General features: G+C 42.8%; 1 protein-coding gene across 2 annotated transcripts in view; it reads right to left on the reverse strand.

The window, feature by feature from the left end:
* The window catches only part of KDM5C (lysine demethylase 5C), a 249,125-nt gene that overhangs the window by 71,214 nt on the left and 157,337 nt on the right, over positions 1 to 20,574 (reverse strand). For both annotated transcript variants that reach the window (XM_053695364.1, XM_053695363.1), the window contains 3 exons: positions 6,774 to 6,953; positions 6,467 to 6,607; positions 5,869 to 6,390 (listed from right to left, as the gene is read on the reverse strand). In XM_053695364.1, the coding sequence (XP_053551339.1) occupies positions 5,869 to 6,390; positions 6,467 to 6,607; positions 6,774 to 6,953 (843 nt within the window). The remainder of the gene's footprint in view (positions 1 to 5,868; positions 6,391 to 6,466; positions 6,608 to 6,773; positions 6,954 to 20,574) is intronic.

A 20,574-nucleotide genomic window follows, 5' to 3' on the forward strand; every position in this document is an offset into this window, starting at 1 on the left:
GGGTCGCCTTGGGATCCCTGGATCTGGACCCGTAGCAAGGAACCTTGAAGTTCTGACGAGACGCCATCAGATCCATGTCTGGAATGCCCCATAATTGAGTTATTTGGGCAAAGATTTCCGGATGGAGTTCCCACTCCCCCGGATGGAATGTCTGACGACTCAGAAAATCCGCTTCCCAATTTTCCACTCCTGGGATGTGGATCGCAGACAAGTGGCAGGAGTGATCCTCCGCCCATTGAATTATCTTGGTCACTTCTTTCATCGCCAGGGAAGTCCTTGTTCCCCCCTGATGATTGATATATGCAACGGTCGTCATGTTGTCTGACTGAAACCTTATGAATTTGGCCTTTGCTAGTTGAGGCCAAGCTCTGAGAGCATTGAATATCGCTCTCAGTTCCAGAATGTTTATCGGGAGAAGAGACTCTTCCCGAGACCATAGACCCTGAGCTTTCAGGGATTCCCAGACCGCGCCCCAGCCCACTAGGCTGGCGTCGGTCGTGACAATGACCCACTCTGGTCTGCGGAAGCTCATTCCCTGTGACAGATTGTCCAGGGTCAGCCACCAACGGAGTGAATCTCTGGTCTTTTGATCTACTTGAATCGTCGGAGACAAGTCTGTATAATCCCCATTCCACTGTCTGAGCATGCACAGTTGTAATGGTCTTAGATGAATTCGTGCAAAAGGAACTATGTCCATTGTTGCAACCATCAATCCTATTACTTCCATGCACTGCGCTATGGAAGGACGAGGAACAGAATGAAGTACTTGACAAGAGCTTAGAAGTTTTGATTTTCTGACCTCTGTCAGAAAAATCCTCATTTCTAAGGAATCTATTATTGTTCCCAAGAAGGGAACTCTTGTTGACGGGGACAGAGAACTTTTTTCTTTGTTCACCTTCCATCCGTGAGATCTGAGAAAGGCTAGGACGATGTCCGTATGAGCCTTTGCTTTTGACAGGGACGACGCTTGAATCAGGATGTCGTCCAAGTAAGGTACTACTGCAATGCCCCTTGGTCTTAGAACCGCTAGAAGGGACCCTAGTACCTTTGTGAAAATCCTTGGAGCAGTGGCTAATCCAAATGGAAGTGCCATAAACTGGTAATGCTTGTCCAGAAAAGCGAACCTTAGGAACTGATGATGTTCCTTGTGGATAGGAATATGTAGGTACGCATCCTTTAAATCCACGGTAGTCATAAATTGATTTTCCTGGATAGTAGGTAGGATCGTTCGAATAGTTTCCATTTTGAACAATGGTACCCTGAGAAATTTGTTTAGGATCTTTAGATCCAAAATTGGTCTGAATGTTCCCTCTTTTTTGGGAACTATGAACAGATTGGAATAAAATCCCATTCCTTGTTCTCTTATTGGAACTGGATGTATCACTCCCATCTTTAACAGGTCTTCTATACAATGTAAGAATGCCTGTCTCTTTATTTGGTTTGAAGATAATTGAGACCTGTGGAACCTTCCCCTTGGGGGTAGTTCTTTGAATTCCAGGAGATAACCTTGAGAAACTATTTCTAGCGCCCAAGGATCCTGAACATCTCTTGCCCAAGCCTGAGCAAAGAGAGAAAGTCTGCCCCCCACTAGATCCGGTCCCGGATCGGGGGCTATCCCTTCATGCTGTTTTGGTAGCAGTGGTAGGCTTCTTGGCCTGCTTACCCTTGTTCCAGCCTTGCATTGGTTTCCAGGCTGGTTTGGGTTGTGAAGTATTACCCTCTTGCTTAGAGGATACAGAATTAGAGACTGGTCCGTTTCTGCGAAAGGGACGAAAATTAGGCTTATTATTAGCCTTAAAAGACCTATCCTGTGGGAGGGCGTGGCCCTTTCCCCCAGTGATGTCTGAAATAATCTCTTTCAAATCAGGTCCAAATAATGTTTTACCTTTGAAAGGAATGTTAAGCAATTTTGTCTTGGAAGACACATCCGCTGACCAAGACTTTAGCCAAAGCACTCTGCGCGCCACGACAGCAAACCCTGAATTTTTCTCCGCTAATCTAGCTAATTGCAAAGCGGCAACTAAAACAAAAGAGTTAGCCAATTTAAGTGCTTGAACTCTGTCCATAACCTCCTCATACGAAGATTCTTTACTGAGCGATTTTTCTAGTTCCTCGAACCAGAAACACGCTGCCGTAGTGACAGGAACAATGCATGAAATTGGTTGTAGAAGGTAACCTTGCTGTACAAAAATCTTTTTAAGCAAACCCTCTAATTTCTTATCCATAGGATCTTTGAAAGCACAACTATCTTCGATAGGAATAGTAGTGCGTTTGTTTAGAGTAGAAACCGCCCCCTCGACCTTGGGGACTGTCTGCCATAAGTCCTTTCTGGGGTCGACTATAGGAAATAATTTCTTAAATATAGGGGTGGGAACAAAAAGGTATGCCGGGCCTTTCCCACTCTTTATTTACTATGTCCGCCACCCGCTTGGGTATAGGAAAAGCGTCGGGGGGCACCGGAACCTCTAGGAACTTGTCCATCTTACATAATTTCTCTGGAATGACCAAATTGTCACAATCATCCAGAGTAGATAACACCTCCTTAAGCAGTGCGCGGAGATGTTCTAATTTAAATTTAAATGTCACAACATCAGGTTCAGCTTGATGAGAAATTTTTCCTGAATCTGAAATTTCTCCAGACAAAACCTCCCTCATGGCCCCTTGAGATTGGTGTGAGGGTATGTCAGAACAGTTATCATCAGCGTCCTCTTGCTCTTCAGTGTTTAAAACAGAGCAATCGCGCTTTCTCTGATAAGTAGGCATTTTGGATAAAAGATTTGCTATGGAGTTATCCATTACAGCCGTTAATTGTTGCATGGTAATAAGTATTGGCGCACTAGATGTACTAGGGGCCTCCTGTGTGGGCATAACTGGTGTAGACACAGTAGGGGATGATGTAGTATCATGTTTACTCCCCTCATTTGAGGAATCATCTTGGGCAATATCATTATCTGTTGCATTACTGTCCTTACTTTGTTTGGACACTATGGCACAATTATCACATAAATTTAAATGGGGAGACACATTGGCCTTCATACATATAGAACATAGCTTATCTGATGGTACAGACATGTTAAACAGGCTTAAACTTGTCAACAAAGCACAAAAAACGTTTTAAAATAAAACCGTTACTGTCACTTTAAATTTCAAACTGAAAACACTTTATTACTGAATATGTGAAAAAGTATGAAGGAATTGTTCAAAATTCACCAAAATTTCACCACAGTGTCTTAAAGCATTAAAAGTATTGCACACCAAATTTCAGAGCTTTAACCCTTAAATTAACGGAACCGGAGCCGTTTTTACATTTAACCCCTATACAGTCCCAGAATGAGGCTCTGTCTATAACTAGAAAGGCCCCCATCTGAAAAAGGTGTCCAACACAGTGCCTGCCGTTTTTCTAAACGTTCCCCAAGATTATAATACCAATAATTAGTTAGAATCTGCATAATATGCCTAGTAAAGCAATTGTTTTAGCCCAGAAAAATGTCTACCAGTTTTTAAGCCCTTTTTGAAGCCCTTTATTCTTTTATGTTTAACTAAGAAAATGGCTTACCGGTCCCCATGAGGGGAAATGACAGCCTTCCAGCATTACATGGTCTTGTTAGAAATATGGCTAGTCATACCTTAAGCAGAAAAGACTGCTAACTGTTTCCCCCAACTGAAGTTACTTCATCTCAACAGTCCTGTGTGGAAACAGCAATCGATTTTAGTTACTGTCTGCTAAAATACATCTTCCTCTTGCAAACAGAAATCTTCATCCTTTTCTGTTTCAGAGTAAATAGTACATACCAGCACTATTTTAAAATAACAAACACTTGATAGAAGAATAAAACTACAAAAAACTCTTAACCATCTCCGTGGAGATGTTGCCTGTGCCACGGCAAAGAGAATGACTGGGGTGGGCGGAGCCTAGGAGGGATCATGTGACCAGCTTTGCTGGGACTCTTTGCCATTTCCTGTTGGGGAAGAGAATATCCCACAAGTAAGGATGACGCCGTGGACCGGACACACCAATGTTGGAGAAATGTACCTTTTCTTTAAATTTTTAAACTTAACTGCTATACTTTTGATTTACTGTAAAAAACGTAATTGCTTTATTTTAATGTAATGCAATAATGAAAAATAATGTTTCAAAACACTTCAAAAAGCTTCTACACCTCAGCTTTAGCTCTAAGGTGCCTACCTTGCTGGATTACTGGAGATAGTGTATGGAAACCATAACAGAGGTATTGCAAATAATGTTAAACGATCATTAATCCATTTTAACTATAAAAAAAAAATGGCAAGTTTCAAGATTTCTCTCCTTCATATACAGTGAGAGAAAATGTGGGCAACAGATCATTTTACCGCCACACAAGCCCCGCCCATCGTGGGCGTGTCAAAAATAACATGTCAGTCGGCATTTTATGTGAATCTCCGTATTAAAAAACTGACAGTATCACCAACATTGAGCCTATTCTCCTCAAGTCCTCAGTGCCTGCAAATACTGCCTTACATAACCCCCTTTAAAGGGACAGTTTACGCAAAACTTTTCTCTCCTTTAATTTGTTCCCAATGATCCACTTTACCTGCTGGAGGGTATTAAATTGTTTACAAGTATTTTCATTACCCTTATATTGGCATTTGAAATAGTTTAGCCTGTGGTATATCCCCACCCATCCTGAAAGTTTTTGGCCTTAAGGCCAAGCTGTGTAAACACAGCCAGTAGAAGAAATTACACTCCCAGAGAGAAAGGGTAATAAAATGTTAATTTTCCATTGTTCTCTCCAAGTATTGGTGATTGGTTTATGGACAGATATAAGATAAAGACGGTATATGTACTCAATGTGATAAAGTAATGAGATCTGATTATACCTACAAGCTCAACCAATTTTATTAGGTTGTGGCTTCAAAACACAAAATCAGCTAATTCATATACACAAATAAGCCTTAAAAAAGAAAATCTCATACATTTTATACTCTGCAGCCGTTAAAAAATGTAATTGGAACCACATTAAGGGAAAAACAATTTTATAGTATACTGTCCCTTTAAGACATTAGGATTAATGTATCAAACATCCCATTTCAGGGAAATAATAAAAGTACCATATTTTTTCCTTAATACAGCTTAAGAAAAATAAACTTAGCACTTACCTCGATAAATTCTGCCTGGCAGCAAGGCAGTTCACTAGGTTTGAGAGGTCCTCTCCCTCACATAGACCTGTGGATAAATAATAAAAAGGGCAGCACTTTATTTAAATTTTATGGAGGTGCAGTGAGAATTATGTCCCACAAGTTCCCTTTGCTTAAAAGCCACCAATGCTCTACTGAAGAGACTGAAATGGACTACGGCTACACCCTAGAGGGAAAAACAGCACATACTTGTACTGCAATTAAAATAAAAAAATATTGATTGAAGAATCTTCTCAGACACCTAACTTTACCACTTCCTTACTCAAGCGTAGGCAAAGAGAATGACTGGGGTTGGAGGGAAGGGAGGTGATATTTAACAGCTTTGCTGGGTGCTCTTTGCCTTTGCTGGGCAGGAGTGATATTCCCAATAGTAATTAGATGATCCATGGACTCACCGTGTCATTAGAAAGAAAATAGCATTTTCTATCTTCTAAAGTAACTACATTAGGTTCTCTGAAAAGTGAAAAACTGAATATTGATAAGTTATGGAACTTGTGCTGAAAAAATACTTCCATTATGTAATGCCCTACATAATTAAAAGACACCACCAAACCTTTGTTATCAGAGTCTTTCCAATGCATCAAAGGAAGGGTGGGGGGGTGATTGAGGACAAACTTTTGTGAGTTGCAACAATATCCTGAGCATATAGCATAAACAAGAGTGAAATTGCTAATATCCATCCAAGCTACTTACAGGATTCTGTTCATTCCTTGTGGTCTCTCTAAGTGCTTGAGGATCCTTGCAATGTTGCAACCTTTTCCGACGTTCTGCGAGGGTAACACTGGCTGAGGAAATTTCTGGTGTTGCCAGGACCCTGCGTGCCCGGTCCTGCCAGCTCATTGCTCGCTCTGTTAAGCACTGCAGTGCCTCTCCCTCGGGTAAACGAACAGGAAGCTTCTGAAGGGCAACTAGAAGTGAGAGAATATTCTGCAGCCGCGGGCGCCGGGAGCGCACGCACAGAGGGCACAAAAATCGACTGTCCCACTCCCACCATGCCAGAGGTGGAGAGGTAAATGTCCCACGGTGGGAGGAAAGTCTGGGGGCAGACACACACAGTCCATGAAACAAATCCTGGCAAAGTTCACATCGCAGCATTAGTTCACTTGGGGGCTGCCCACATACACAAACACAGTTCCTGTCCATTGAGGCATTCATAGCACGAAGACGCAAAATACCAGACTTCTCCTTTTGCTCACCCTCCTTGAAAGCTAGCACCTGAAAAGAAAAAAACAACTGGTTACAACTTGGCCAGGCCAGACCAAGCTGCAGATTCAAGTTGCTGTTTACTTACAATACAACCAGGGTCCCGCAGTTCCTGTGCAGACAGACCTAAGCTCTCAACATCAGACCGGTATAAGCCTTGCTCTCTCTCTCTCCTCCACTGAGACCTTTTTCCAGTTTCTGAAGAAACATCTGCACACGGACATAGCACCTGAAAGGGAAAGTGTCTCCAACTGTCATCTAAGGACAAAACAGCTTTTATAAGGCATCTACACATCAGATCAAAAAGGTACGAAAATCCTTGGCAATAGAAACAGTAAACCTGCCCTGATTTACTGAATCATGCCAAGGACAGTGCTGGTTTTCAAAGAGTTTACCTCCAGTAGCGTATAACAGGAGTTTTTCTTCAGAAAGTTCTTTGCTGCCTTGTCCCTCCACGAGTGAGCAGCGGTAACCTGAACCTCCAGCTGATGCAACTCATCCATCTTCACTGGGAGGTCTCGTCCCACTGCAACCAAGCCCTCTAGGTCATCCAGGCATGGATAGTGATCACCGCTCTGCAAAATATGTATTGTTTCACTATTGCCACCCTAGACATGCAATAATGTATGCAATAAAAAAAAACATTAATTAAAAACCTTAACAGCAGTAACACATTTTATTTACAGGCTCAGGTATATCAGTCATAAAGTCAGAATAATGAGTCAAGGATGCAGTGAGCCAATATTAGTGACTGCATTACATCAGAGAATGTTGTTTCCATAGTAATTAAAGCGAAGACCAGTTATTGCAAAACCAATAATATGAGAAGAGCAGCCAATTCTTTTGAAAAAAAAATCAGTTGTGTGCAAGTTACAAATCGTTCTCTGCAAAACCTTCCAAGTTCAATGTTTTAAAACAGCACCACTTGTTTTGCAGCCTGAAGCATTGCTGTATATTGCCATGCTTTAACCACCTTAAAGGGACATAAAAACAGTATATACTAATAAGTTTCTAAATATATAATGCAGCCAAAGCTTACCTGCAAAACTGTTTGTTTTAACCCCCATTAACCCCCTTTTATTCAGGCATAGTTTTGTTTGCAGCAAGCTCCTACCTGGGCATTTCCATATATGGAAGGTGCAATCCAGGCCATAGGTGCAGCAGAATGCACTCGTGCACAGTAGGGGGCATAGTCACATGATACCTGACTAAAGCAGTACACAGTATAATGAAGAAGATAATCCCCATGGAAACGAGCAAGTCTCTTGGCAACAAACAATAGCAGTAATAGATAGGAAGACCATGGCACCTGGGTAGCACTTGCTGATTGGTGGCTAAATTTATCAATTTTTTAAAGTTCATTGATAGGGTATTCGATGAACAAATAAAGATATCCTAGAAGTGCAAGAGATCTCAAAATCAAGTTTAGAAAAAAAAAAAAAAAAACACCACCATAACTGTCATCCTATCTATTTGTGCTCCCTAACCTTGCAGGGGTTTACAGTAAGTATTTTACCCAATAATGAATTATGTGAATTCAACATTTTAATTTATCCCAAAAATAATTAGAATTTCTTCATCACATGTAGCTAAAAAGTAGATCTATCCAACACTTTCAATACTGCTTCACATTCCTGGCATATTACCGTTACAAGAGATTTAAAGGGAAAGTGTTCTGTAAAATTGGCTTCCGCTTAATATTTCTAATGATTTGTTATACCAACTACAGGGAATAAAATATATGTATGGATAAAAACAAAAGATTTATGCTTACCTGATAAATTTTCTTTCCTGGCATGGAGAGTCCACGAATCCATTCTAATGACTATTGTGAATTCTACTCCTGGACACCATGAGGCGGCAAAGAACACCCCAGAAGAGCTATTAAGTATCACTCCACTCTTCCCATAAAACCCCCAGTCATTCAGCCAAAGGAATATGGAAAGGGAAGATGACAAGGGTATAGAGGTGACAGGTCTGAAATATAGACAAAAAGCAGTCGTAAAATTAAATTAAGGGCAGGTCGTGGACTCTCCATGCCAGGAAAGAAAACAAAATTTATGCTTACCTGATAAATGTATTTATTTCTTGACACGGTGAGTCCACGGATCATCTCTAATTACTATTGGGAATATCACTCCTGCCCAGCAGGAGGAAGCAAAGAGCACAGCAGCAAAGCTGTTAAATATCACCTCCCTTCCCTCCAACCCGTCATTCGACCGAAGTAAAAGGCAAGAAAGGAAGTAACAAGGTGCAGAGGTGCCTGAGGTTTAGAACACACAAAAAAACCTGTCCAAATAAAGAGGGCGGCCCGTGGACTCACCGTGTCAAGAAAGAAAGAAATTTATCAGGTAAACATAAATTTTGTTTTCTTTCTAATGACACAGTGAGTCCACGGATCATCTAATTACTATTGGGAATCAATACCCAAGCTAGAGAACACAGATAAGGGAGGGACAAGACAGAGAACCCAAACAGAAGGCACCACTGCTTGAAGAACCTTTCTCCCAAAGGAAGCCTCAGCCTAAGCAAAAGTATCAAATTTATAGAATTTTGAAAAAGTGTGTAGAGAGGACCAAGTTTCAGCCTTGCAAATCTGTTCCACAGAAGCTTCATTTTTGAATTCCCAGGAAGAGGAAACAGCCCTCGTAGAATGAGCCGTGGCTCTCTCAGGAGGCTGCTGTACAGCAGTTTTATAGGCCAAGCGAATGATACTCATCAGCCACAAAGAAAGAAGTAGCTGTAGCTTTCTGCCGCTTACGTTTCCCAGAGAAAACTACAGAGCAGAAGACTGGCGAAAATCCTTAGTCGCCCGTAGATAGAATTTTAACGCACGCACCCCGTCTAGGTTGTGCAGTAGACGTTCTTTATGAGAAGAAGGGTTAGGACATAAAGAAGGAACAACAATCTCCTGATTAATGTTCCAATCTGAAACCACTTTAGGGAGAAAACCTAACCTAGTACGCAAAACTACCTTATCGGAATGAAAAATAAGGTAAGGAGATTCAAACTGCAACATTGAGAGCTCTGAGCGACTCTACGAGCAGACTAAACAAGAAACAAAACCTTCCAAGATAACAATTTAATATCTAAAGAAATGCATAGGCTCAAACTGAGCCTGCTGAAGAACTTTAAGAACAAGGTTAAGACTCCAAGGAGGAGTAACAGGTTTAAACACAGGCCTGATTCTGACCAAGGCCTGACAGAACGATTGCACGTCTGGTACATCCGCCAGATGTTTATGTAACAAAATAGACAAGGCAGATATCTGACCTTTCAAAGAACTGGCCGATAAACCCTTCTCTAAACCTTCTTGGGGAAAAGCCAGAATTCTAGGAATCCTAACTCTACTCCAAGAGTAGCCTCTGGATTCACACCAATACAGATATTTACACCATAACTTGTAAATCTTCCTGGTAACAGGCTTACAAGCATGAATCATGGTCTCAATGACCGACTTGGATAAGATTAAACGTTCAATTTCCAAGCAGTCAGTTTCAGAGAACAATATTTGGATGAAGGAAGGGCCCTTGAAGTAGGTCTTTCCTCAGTGTAAGTCTCCAAGGTGGGAGAGATGACATCTCCACTAGGTCTGCATACCAGATCCTGCAAGGCCACGCCGGTGCAATAAGTATCACCAACGCCCTCTCCTGTTTGATTCAAGCAATGACCCAAGGTAGGAGAGCAAACAAAGGGAATAGGTATGCTAGACAAATTTCAAGGGACCGCCAGAGCATCTATCAGTACAGCCTGAGGATCCCTCGACCCGTACCTCGGGAGCTTGGCATTCCGACGAGATACCATGAGATCCAGTTCCTGCTATCCCCATTTGAGAATCAAGCTAGAAAAACACTTCCAGATGGAGCTCCCACTCCCCTGGGTGAAAGGTCTGTCTATCTGAAATGTGGATCACAGATGGACAGCAGTTGTGGGTCTCCGCTCTTTGAATAATTATGGCTACCTCTGTCATGGCCAAGGAACTCAGAGTTCCTCCCTGATGGTTGATGTAAGCCACTGAAGCTATGTTGTCCGACTGGAACCTGATAAACCGCGCTGAAACTGAGGCCAGAAGAGCATTGAAGATTGCCCTCAGCTCCAGAATGTTTATGGGGAGAACAGACTCCACCCGAATCCATGTCCCCTGAGCCTTTAGTGAGCCCCAGACTGCTCTCCATCCCAGAAGGCTGGCGTCCGTTGTCACAATCACCCAGGTGGGTCTGCGGAAGCAGGTTCCCTGGGAGAGATGTTCCTAAAACAACCACCAAAGAAGAGAATCTCTTGTCGCCTGATCCAGATGTAATCGCCAAGACCGATCCGCATAATCCCCATTCCACTGTCTGAGCATGCATAACTGCAGAGGTCTGAGGTGGAAATGGACAAACGGAATGATGTCCATGGCAGCTACCATCAGACCGATCACCTCCATACATTGAGCCACCGATGGTCAAGGAGATGACTGAAGCGCCAGACAAAAATCGAAGATCTTTTATCTTCTGACCTCTGTCAGAAATTTTCTCATTGATAGGGAATATATTATGGTTCCCAGGAACACTACCCTTGTATCAAACACGACCAAGGAATAGCACCCAGGAATCTGAAAAGGACACAGCAGACTCTTCATATGACATCAAATTGATTTAATAAGCACCCAAAGTAACAGAGTACATCAAGGCAAAAGTGCAAGGTCAAACATGTTTTGTGGTAATCACATATACTTCATCAGTGACCTGTAACTAACAAATAAAGGCTATCTCCATATATACTCTCTATACCTACCCTCCCCCTTACTAATTAATTACCATTAACTCAAACACCTGAGAGACATAAGGTCTCTCACAAGTGAATAATAAAAAGGATGGGAAAAAAGGGGAAAAAATAAAAATATACAAAATAAATTATGCACTACCCTTGTAGCTGGAATTAAGGAACTCTTTCCCAAATTCACCTTCCATCCGTGAGAGCGCAGGAAGGATAACAACATCTCTGTGTGGGAGTTCGCTTGTTGAAAGGATGGCGCCTGAACCAGAATGTCGTCCAAATAAGGCGCCACTGCAATGTCCCGCACCTGGAGCCCCGCCAATAGGGATTCCAGGACTTTTTAAAAAATTCCGGTAGCTGTGGCAAGGCTGAATGGAAGAGCCACGAACTGGACGTGTTTGTCTAGAAATGCGAACCTCAGAAACTTGTGATGACCCCTGTGGATGGAAACATGCAGGTACGCATCCTTTAAATCTACTGTTGTCATGAATTGACCCTCTTGAACCAAGGGAAGAATGGAACAAATAGTTTCCATCTTGAAGGACGGTACTCTGAGGAACTTGTTTGGACTCTTGAGATCTAGAATTGGTCGGAAAGCTCCCTCTTTTTTGGGAACCGCAGATTGGAGTAAAATCCCAGACCCTGATCCTGCATTGGAACAGGAACCATAACTCCCAGGTCGGAAATGTCTTAAACACAGTGTAAGAACGCCTCTTTATCTGGTCTACAGAAAATCTTGAGAGCAGAAACCTGCCCCTGGGAGGAAAGGTCTTTAAAGGGACAGTCAAGTCCAAAAAAACATTTCATGTTTAAATAGGGCATGCAATTTTAAACAACTTCCCAATTTACTTTTATCACCAAATTTGCTTTGTTCTCTTGGTATTCTTAGTTGAAATCTAAAACTAGGAGGTTCATATGCTAATCTCTTAGACCTTGAAGACTGCCTCTAATCTGAATACATTTTAACCACTAGAGGGCATTAGTTCACGTTTCATATAGATAACATTGAGCTAATGCACGTAAAGTGACCTAGGACTGAGCACTGATTGGCTAAGCTGCATGTCTGTCAAAAGAACTGAAATAAGGGGGCAGTCAGCAGAAGCTTAGATACAAGATAATTACAGAGGTAAAAAGTATATTAATATAACTTTGTTGGTTGTGCAAAACTGGGGAATGGGTAATAAAAGGGATTATCTTTCTTTTTAAACAACAAAAATTCTGGTGTTGACTGTCCCTTTAACTCTAGTTTGTATCCCTGGGACACGATGTCTACCGCCCAGGGATCCTGAACATCCCAAGCCTGAGCGAAGAAGGAAAGTCTGCCCCCCACAAGACCCGGTCCCGGATCGGGGGCAGATCCTTCATGCTGACAGTCATTAGCGGGCTTCATAGATTGCTTTCCCTTGTTCCATGACTGGTTGGACCTCCAGGAAGGCTTGGACTGTTCCTGCTTTGTAGAGGAAGGCTTACCCTTAAAGTTTCGAAAGGAACCAAATTACTCTGACGTCCCTTCTGCTTATTCCTCTTACCCTGAGGGAGGAAATGACCCTTTCCTCCCGTAATGTTGGAAATAATTTCAGCCAAGCCCGGCCCAAACAAGGTCTTACCCTTGTAGGGAATTGCCAAAAGCTTAGACTTAGATGATACATCCGCAGACCAGGATTTCAACCATAAGGCTCTGCGGACCAGTACAGTAAACCAATACATTTTTGCTCCTAGCTTAAAGGGATAGTCTAGGCCAAAATAAACTTTCATGATTCAGATAGAGCCTATCATTTTAAACAATTTTCCAATTTACTTTTATCACCAATTTTGCTTTGTTCTCTTGGTATTCTTAGTTGAAAGCTTAACCTAGGAGGTTCATATGCCAATTTATTAGACCTTGAAGCCCACCTCTTTCAGATTGCATTTTAAGTTTTTCACCACTAGAGGGTGTTAGTTCACATATTTCATATAGATAACACTGTGCTCGTGCACGTGAAGTAATCTGGGAGCAGGCACTGATTGGCTAGACTGCAAGTCTGTCAAAAGAACTGAAAAAAGGGGCAGTTTGCAGAGGCTTAGATACAAGATAATCACAGAGGTTAAAAGTATATTATTATAACTGTGTTGGTTATGCAAAACTGGGAAATGGGTAATAAAGGGATTATCTATCTTTTAAAACAATACAAATTCTGGTGTAGACTGTCCCTTTAATAACCGGTAGGGAAGCATCCCTAATAAAAGAAATGGGCAACTTAAGGGCCTTGATCCTATCTTGGATCTCGTCAAGGGGAGTGTCTGAATAGAATCAGAACACACAATAGAATAGAAACACAAACCAGTATGCTGCTGCACTAGTGACAGTAGCAATACACACCGCATGTTGCCATTGTAAACCCTGGTTAACATACATCTTTTTGAGCAACCCCTCCAACTTCTTATCCATAGGATCCTTAAAGGAACAACTATCCTCTATGGGAATAGTGGTTCTCTTAACTAAGGTCGAAATTGCCCCTTCCACCTTGGGGACCGTCTGCAAAGACTGCTTGATAGAGTCAGCAATAGGAAACATCTTTTTAAAAATAGGGGATGGAGAAAAAGGAATACCCGGTCTCTCCCACTCCTTAGAAATAATCTCTGTAGCCCGATCTGGTACAGGGAAAACCTCTACCATGGAAGGCTTGTCAAAATACTTGTTTAGTTTACTAGACTTCTTAGGATTGACTTTGACCATAGTGTCTGAGTCGTCCAAGGTAGCCAAAACCTCCTTAAGTAACAAACGGAGGTGTTCCAGCTTAAATCTAAATGATACCACTTCAGCATCAGAAGAGGGAGTTACACCGAGTCTGAGATTTCCCCCTCAGATGCCACCGAAGTATCTTCCTCCTCAGATTTCTGGGAAGAAACCTTCAGAAAAGTAACGACTGTCAGAAACCTTACTCCCTAAATCCTTATATTTCTTGCACTTTCTCTGCAGCAGGGAAAGGCAGACAGTGCATCAGTTACCGCAGACGACATAAGGAAAGCAATGGCTTGCAATGAAACTCCAACCGGAGTTTGAGAGGAAGCACAGGGCACTGCATTTGTGGACGATAAAGTTTGGGACATTTGAAGAGAAAGCTGTGGCATATCCTGAAAACCCCTGAACAGCATCCGCCTTAGACAATGCTGGCTCAGAATCAAAAAGTCTCCCTGTAATTCAATATTCTCTCAATACATGAGGAACGGAAAGTGATTGGTGGTTCCACATTAGCATCAAAACAAAGTACATGTAACATTCTGCAGGGCCTCTTGGTCCATCTGTACCCAAGAATTAACCAAATGAAAAATAAAACACTTATTTGACTTAATTTATGTCACAAACAACGATACTGTCCCATTAAATTTTAAACGATAATTTTTTATGTTGTGTCACAAAAAAACGTCTTATAACACCCTAGACAGCCTCTACACCTCAGCCAGCTCTGCTAAGGTGCCTACCAGTCCTGCTGACCGCCGGAATTAATAACTGCCCAACTTCTGTTAGTAGAAAAATCCGGACTCAGAGCTGCTCCACTCGGTATTCAGAGATCGCTTCACACAGAAAGCGGAACCGCAACTAGGAGACACATCCAACACACCGGAAATGAGTAGGGATGAAAAAAAAAAGGACGCAAATTCAACCAGACCCTCCGGGCCGGCATTAACTATGAAAGTAAAGTCGCTGGGAGTATAACCACCACAAGCTGTAATAAAAATGAACTAAGTCTATAGTTCCTTTTCCTCACGTACCCAGTGCCTGCAAAAACTGCCTTCCATTGTTCTATTAACCCACAATAGGATAAATGAGTCCCAAAAGATCAACTGTTAAAGTGCCAATATTTTTCTGTATGCGCCCTAGAAAAATAAACTTAGCACTTACCCCTATGAAATCTGCCTGGCAGCAGGGCAGCTCACTAGGTGCGAGAGGCATCCTCCCTCACATGGACCTGTGGAAAAAGGAAAATACTGAGTGATCTCCCTCAGGCTTTCAAGTTAGGGAAGCAATAATTATTTGGGAGGCGCAGTGAGGATTATACCCCACAAGTTCCCAATTGCTTAAAAGCCACCACTGCTCTACTGAAGAGACTGACATGGACTATGGCTAAACCCCAAGAAAAAGCAGAACAAACTTGCACTGTGGAAAAATAATAAAATCTTGATTGAAGAATCTTCTTCCAGACACCTAAACATTACCACCTCCTTGCTCTTAAAGTAGGCAAAGAATGACTGGGGTTGGAGGTGATATTTAACAGCTTTGTTGTGGTTATCTTTGCCTCCTCCTGCTGGTATGCAACGAGGACCACGTGGCCGCCTTGCAGATTTGTCCCACAGAAGCTTAATTTTTTTAAGGCCCAGGAAGAAGAGACAGCGCTAGTGGAATGAGCCGTAATTCTCTCAGGTGGCTGTTGTGCAGCTGTCTCATAAGCCAACCGAATAACACTTCTCAACCAGAAAGAAAGAAGTGTCCTTCAGGCCCTTACGCTTACCAGAGAAAACAACAAAAAGGGCAGAAGATTGCCGAAAATCTCTTAAATGCCTGCAGATAGAATTTCAGAGCACGCACAACATCCAGATTATGCAACAGACGTTCCTTCTGAGAAGGATTAGGATAGAACGAAGGAACAACAATTTCCTGATTGATATTGCAGTCCGACATTACCTTAGGAAGAAATCTTAACTTAGTACAAAGGATCGCAATATCCGCATGAAAAATAAGATAAGGAGAATCGCACTGCAGAGCCGAAAGCTCAGAAACTCTGGGAGCAGAAGAAATAGCGAGGAGAAACAAAAAAAACTTTGCAAGATAACAATATCAGAGTGCATAGCCTCAAACGGAGCCTGCTGCAGAACCTTAAGAACAAGATTAAGGCTCCAAGGAGGAGCTACAGGTTTAAACACAGGCCTGATTCTGAACATGGCCTGAACAAAGGATTGAATTGCCAGACGTTTATGCGAAAGAATTGACAGCACAGAGATCTGACCGACAAGTCTTTCTCAGGACCTCATGAAGAAAGGAGTAAATGCAGGGAACCCTTACCCGACTCCAAGAGAAACCCCTAGATTTGCACCAATAAAAAAGGAAATTTATGCTTAACTGATAAATTTGTTTCTTTTTCGATACAATGAGTCCACGGATTTCATCCTTACTTGTGAGATTATGCCTCCTGCTCAGCAGGGGGAGGCAAAAAGCACCACAGCAGAGCTGTATATATAGCTCCTCCCTTCCCTCCCACTTCAGTCATTCGACCGAAGTTAGGAAAAGAAAGGAAAAGCCAAGGTGCAGAGGTGTCTGAAGTTTAACAAAAATATAATAACCTGTCTCAAGAGAACAGGGTGGGCCGTGGACTCATCGTATCGAGAGAAAAAAACAAATCAGGTAAGCATAAATTTCCTTTTCTTTTTCAAGATACGATGAGTCCACGGATTTCATCCTTACTTGTGGGATACAATACCAAAGCTATAGTACACGGATGAAAAGGGAGGGACAAGACAGGGAACCCAAACGGAAGGCACCACTGCTTTAAGAACCTTTCTCCCAAAAACATTCTCAGCCGAAGCAAAGAAATCTAATTTGTAAAATTTAGAAAAAAATTGGAAGAGAAGACCAAGTCGCAGCCTTGCAAATCAGCTCAACTGAAGTATGTTGTTAAAATATCCACGCGGAAGCAGACGAAAATCTTTCAGAAGGCTGCTGTCCAGCAATCTCATAAGTAAAACGGATGATTCTATAACACCTCACTTTGCCTCTTACTAACACAGGCAAAGAGAATGACTGGGGTGGGAGGGAAGGGAGGAGCTATATATACAGCTCTGCTGTGGTGCTCTTTGCCTCCTCCTGCTGACCAGGAGGCGTAATCCCACAAGGATGAAATCCGTGGACTCATCGTATCTTGAAAAAGAAAAGGTATTAACACCACACCTTATAGTAAATCTTTCGAGTTACCGGCTTACGAGCATAATGCATGGTATGAATGACCTTTTCTGAAAAACCATGCCTAGACAATACTAGCCGTTCAATCTCAAAGCAGTCAAGCTTCAGAGAATCTAGGTTTGGATGTAGGAAGGGACCCTTAAGTAGAAGGTCCTCCCTCAGAGGCAACTTCCACAGGGGGGGGGGGGGGACGACATCTTCACCAGGTCTGCAAACCAAATTCTGAAAGGCCATGCTGGAGCGATTAAAATCACTGAAGCCTGCTCATGTTTGACTCAGGCTATCACCTGAGGAAGAAGGGCAAAAAGAGCAAACAGAAAAAGGAGACCCAAGTCCCATGGCACCACCAGGGCGTCGACCAGAGCTGCTTGAGGATCCTTTGATCTCGATCTGTATTTTGGAAGCTTGGCATTTAGACGAGACGTTATAAGATCCATCTCTGGAACTTCGCACCTGAGAGTGATCATTGAGAATACTTCCGGATGGAGAGCCCACTCCCCTGGATGAAAAGTCTGCTTGCGCAGATAATTTGCTTCCCAGTTGTCCACCCCTGGTATGTGGGTGGCAGAAAGGTGACAATTGTGAGACTCCGCCCACTGAAGAATGCGAGTCACCACCTTCAAAGCTAATGAGCTTAGAGTTCCTCCCTGGTGGTTTAACCCTTTGAGTGCTAAGCACTTTCCCATCTGGGTGCTAAGATTTTTATGTTTTTATTTTTTTAAATTTTTTTTTTAAATTTTTTTATTTTTTTCAGACCCTGTTACTGTTGGAAAGGTTAGGTGATTACCTTTTCCAATGGTGGGTCTTGGGGGTCTGTAGCTGCTTAGATGCCTGAGATACAGGCTTATAAGCAGCATGCCCCCTGCTCCTAAACTTAACAACATTAGCTAAAGGTGCGTGGTGACGTCATGTTTTTGAGCGTGACGTCACCACGCAAAACGGGAAGCCTCGGCGATGCCTGTCACTCTACAGGCACGATAGCCGGGGTAGGAGCGGGTGGGAGCCCCCAGATCTCCCTCAAGGTCGGAGTGCGCTAGTGACGGCTCTGAGCCGTCATTAGCACCAGAGTGGGAAACTGACGGCTCAGAGCCGTCATTAGCACTCAAAGGGTTAAATACGCCACCAAAGTGATGTTGTCTGATTGGAATCTGATAAACTGGACCAAAACTAATTGAGGCCAAGCTATCAGGGCATTGTAGATGGCTCTCAATTCTAGGATATTTATAGGAAGGACGGACTCCTCCTGAGACTGAAGTCCCTGAGCTCTTAAGAAATCCCAAACTGCTCCCCAGCCCGAAAAGCTGGCATCCGTGGTCAGAATCTCCCAAGATGGTCTCAGGAAGCATGTGCCCTGGGGCAGATGGTCCTGGGAGATCCACCAGGAGACAGAGTCTCTCGTCTGGGTGTCTAGAACTATCTATCCTAAGAGAGATCCGAGTGGTCTCCGTTCCATTGTCTGAGCATGCATAACTGTAGAGGTCTCTGATGTAAACGAGCAAACGGAATAATGTCAATGGAAGCCACCATCAGACCAATTACTTTCATACACAGAGCCACTGATGGACAGAGGACTGAAGTGAAAGACAAGAAGGAAGAAGTTTGGACCCGTCGCCGCCCTCCCAAAAAAAAAAACACACCCTGGTGTTTGGCACCAAATAACTCTTTTCCAGATTTACCTTTCACCCGTCGGAACGTAGAACTGACAGTCCATCTTGCTAAATGATAAGATGGCACCTGAACCAAGATATCATCCAGGTGTACGGACCCACCACAATCCCCTGAGATCTGACCACCGCCAAAAGAGCCCCTAGAATCTTTGTAAAAATTCTAGGAGCAGTGGCAAGGCCAAATGGAAGGGCTACAAATTGGAAGTGTTTATCCAGAAAGGCAAATGGCAGGAATTGTAAATGTTCCCTGTGAATAGCAACATGAAGGTATGCGTCCTTCCGGTTGTACGGTAGTCATGAATCGACCCCCCTGAACCAAAGGGAGATAAGAACGGATAGGGTCCATTTTGAAGGACAGAATCTTGAGAAATTTGTTGTGACACAAGGTCTAGAATGAGTCGAAAAGTTTCCTCTTTCTTGGGAACCACAAATAGGTTGGAATAGAATCCTTGACCCTGTTCCGCCAGAGGAAATGGGACAATCACTCCCAGAAAATCTAGATCCTTTACGCAGTTTAAGAAAGCCTCTCTTTACCTTGTTTACAGATAACCTTGAAAGAAGAAATTTGTCCCTGGGGGGACAAGATTTTAACCCTATCCTGTATCCCTGGGAGACTACTCCCACTGCTCAAGGATCTGGGCCTTCGCAAATTCAAGCCTGCTGAAAGGAAAGTTTGCCCCCTACTTGATCCAAGACTGGATTGGGGGCGACCCCTTCATGCTGACTTAGACTCAGAGGAAGGTTTCTTGGATTGTTTACCCTTATTCCATAGTTGACTAGACCTCCATGAGGCCTTGGATTGCTCAGTCTTGGAAGAAGAGGAAGATGACTTCCCTTGAAGTTGCGAAAGGAACGAAAATTGGAATTCTGCCGACCCTTAGGTCTACCCTTCTTGTCCTTGGGTAAAAAGGCTCCCTTTGCACCAGTAACTGTGGAAATAATCTCAGCCAGACCAGGACCAAATAAAGTTTTGCCCTTAAAAGGGCAAAGACAGAAGTTTGGACTTGGATGTTACATCCGCAGACCAAGACTTTAGTCACAGAGTTCTGTGAGCTATAACAGCAAAGCTAGAAATCATGGCCCCCAAAACGAACATCTTGCATGCTGACATCACAGATAAAGCCAGATGTAATGCCTTGATCCTATCCTGATCTCCTCTATGGAAGTCTCCTCCGAAATTAGATCGGATAAGGAGTTGCACCGGCAACTGTCACAATACTAGCAACTGGTTGCCATCGTAGACCCTGATGAAGAAACATTTTTCTTAAGAAAGCTTCCAGTTTCTTATCCATAGGGTCCTTAAAGGAAGAACTATCCTCAAGTTGTATAGTGGTTCTCTTGTCTAGAGTGGATATAGCGCCCTCTACCTTAGACACAGTGCACCAAAGGTCACGCACAGAGTCAGCAACAGGAAACATCTTTTTAAAAACAGACTGTGAGAAATGAACACCCAGCTTTTCCCATTCCTGAGTTATAATGGGAGACATGCAATCTGGAATAGGGAATACCTCCACAGATGTAGGGTTGACATCAAAAACTCTTAAGTTTATTAGCCCTCTTAAGAGTCCTCCAACGTAACTAGAACCTCTTTCAAAAGAAAACAGAGGTGTTCAAGCTTAAATCTAAAATTTACCTCATCTGAGTCTGCTGTACTAGCAACAGCAGATTAAAAAAATGGAGATCTCACCCTCAGAAACCACTGAGGAATGATCCTCCTCAGATAACAGACTAACGCAGCCTTGGCAGAATCAGAACTCTTGGTATTCGGTATGTTCACATTTTCTCTCTCTCTTACCAGCAATAGGTAAGGCAGACCAAGCTGCAGAAGTCAGTTGC

This window comes from Bombina bombina, chromosome 12 (assembly GCF_027579735.1).
Source record: "Bombina bombina isolate aBomBom1 chromosome 12, aBomBom1.pri, whole genome shotgun sequence".
NCBI classification, from domain to species: Eukaryota; Metazoa; Chordata; class Amphibia; order Anura; family Bombinatoridae; genus Bombina; species Bombina bombina.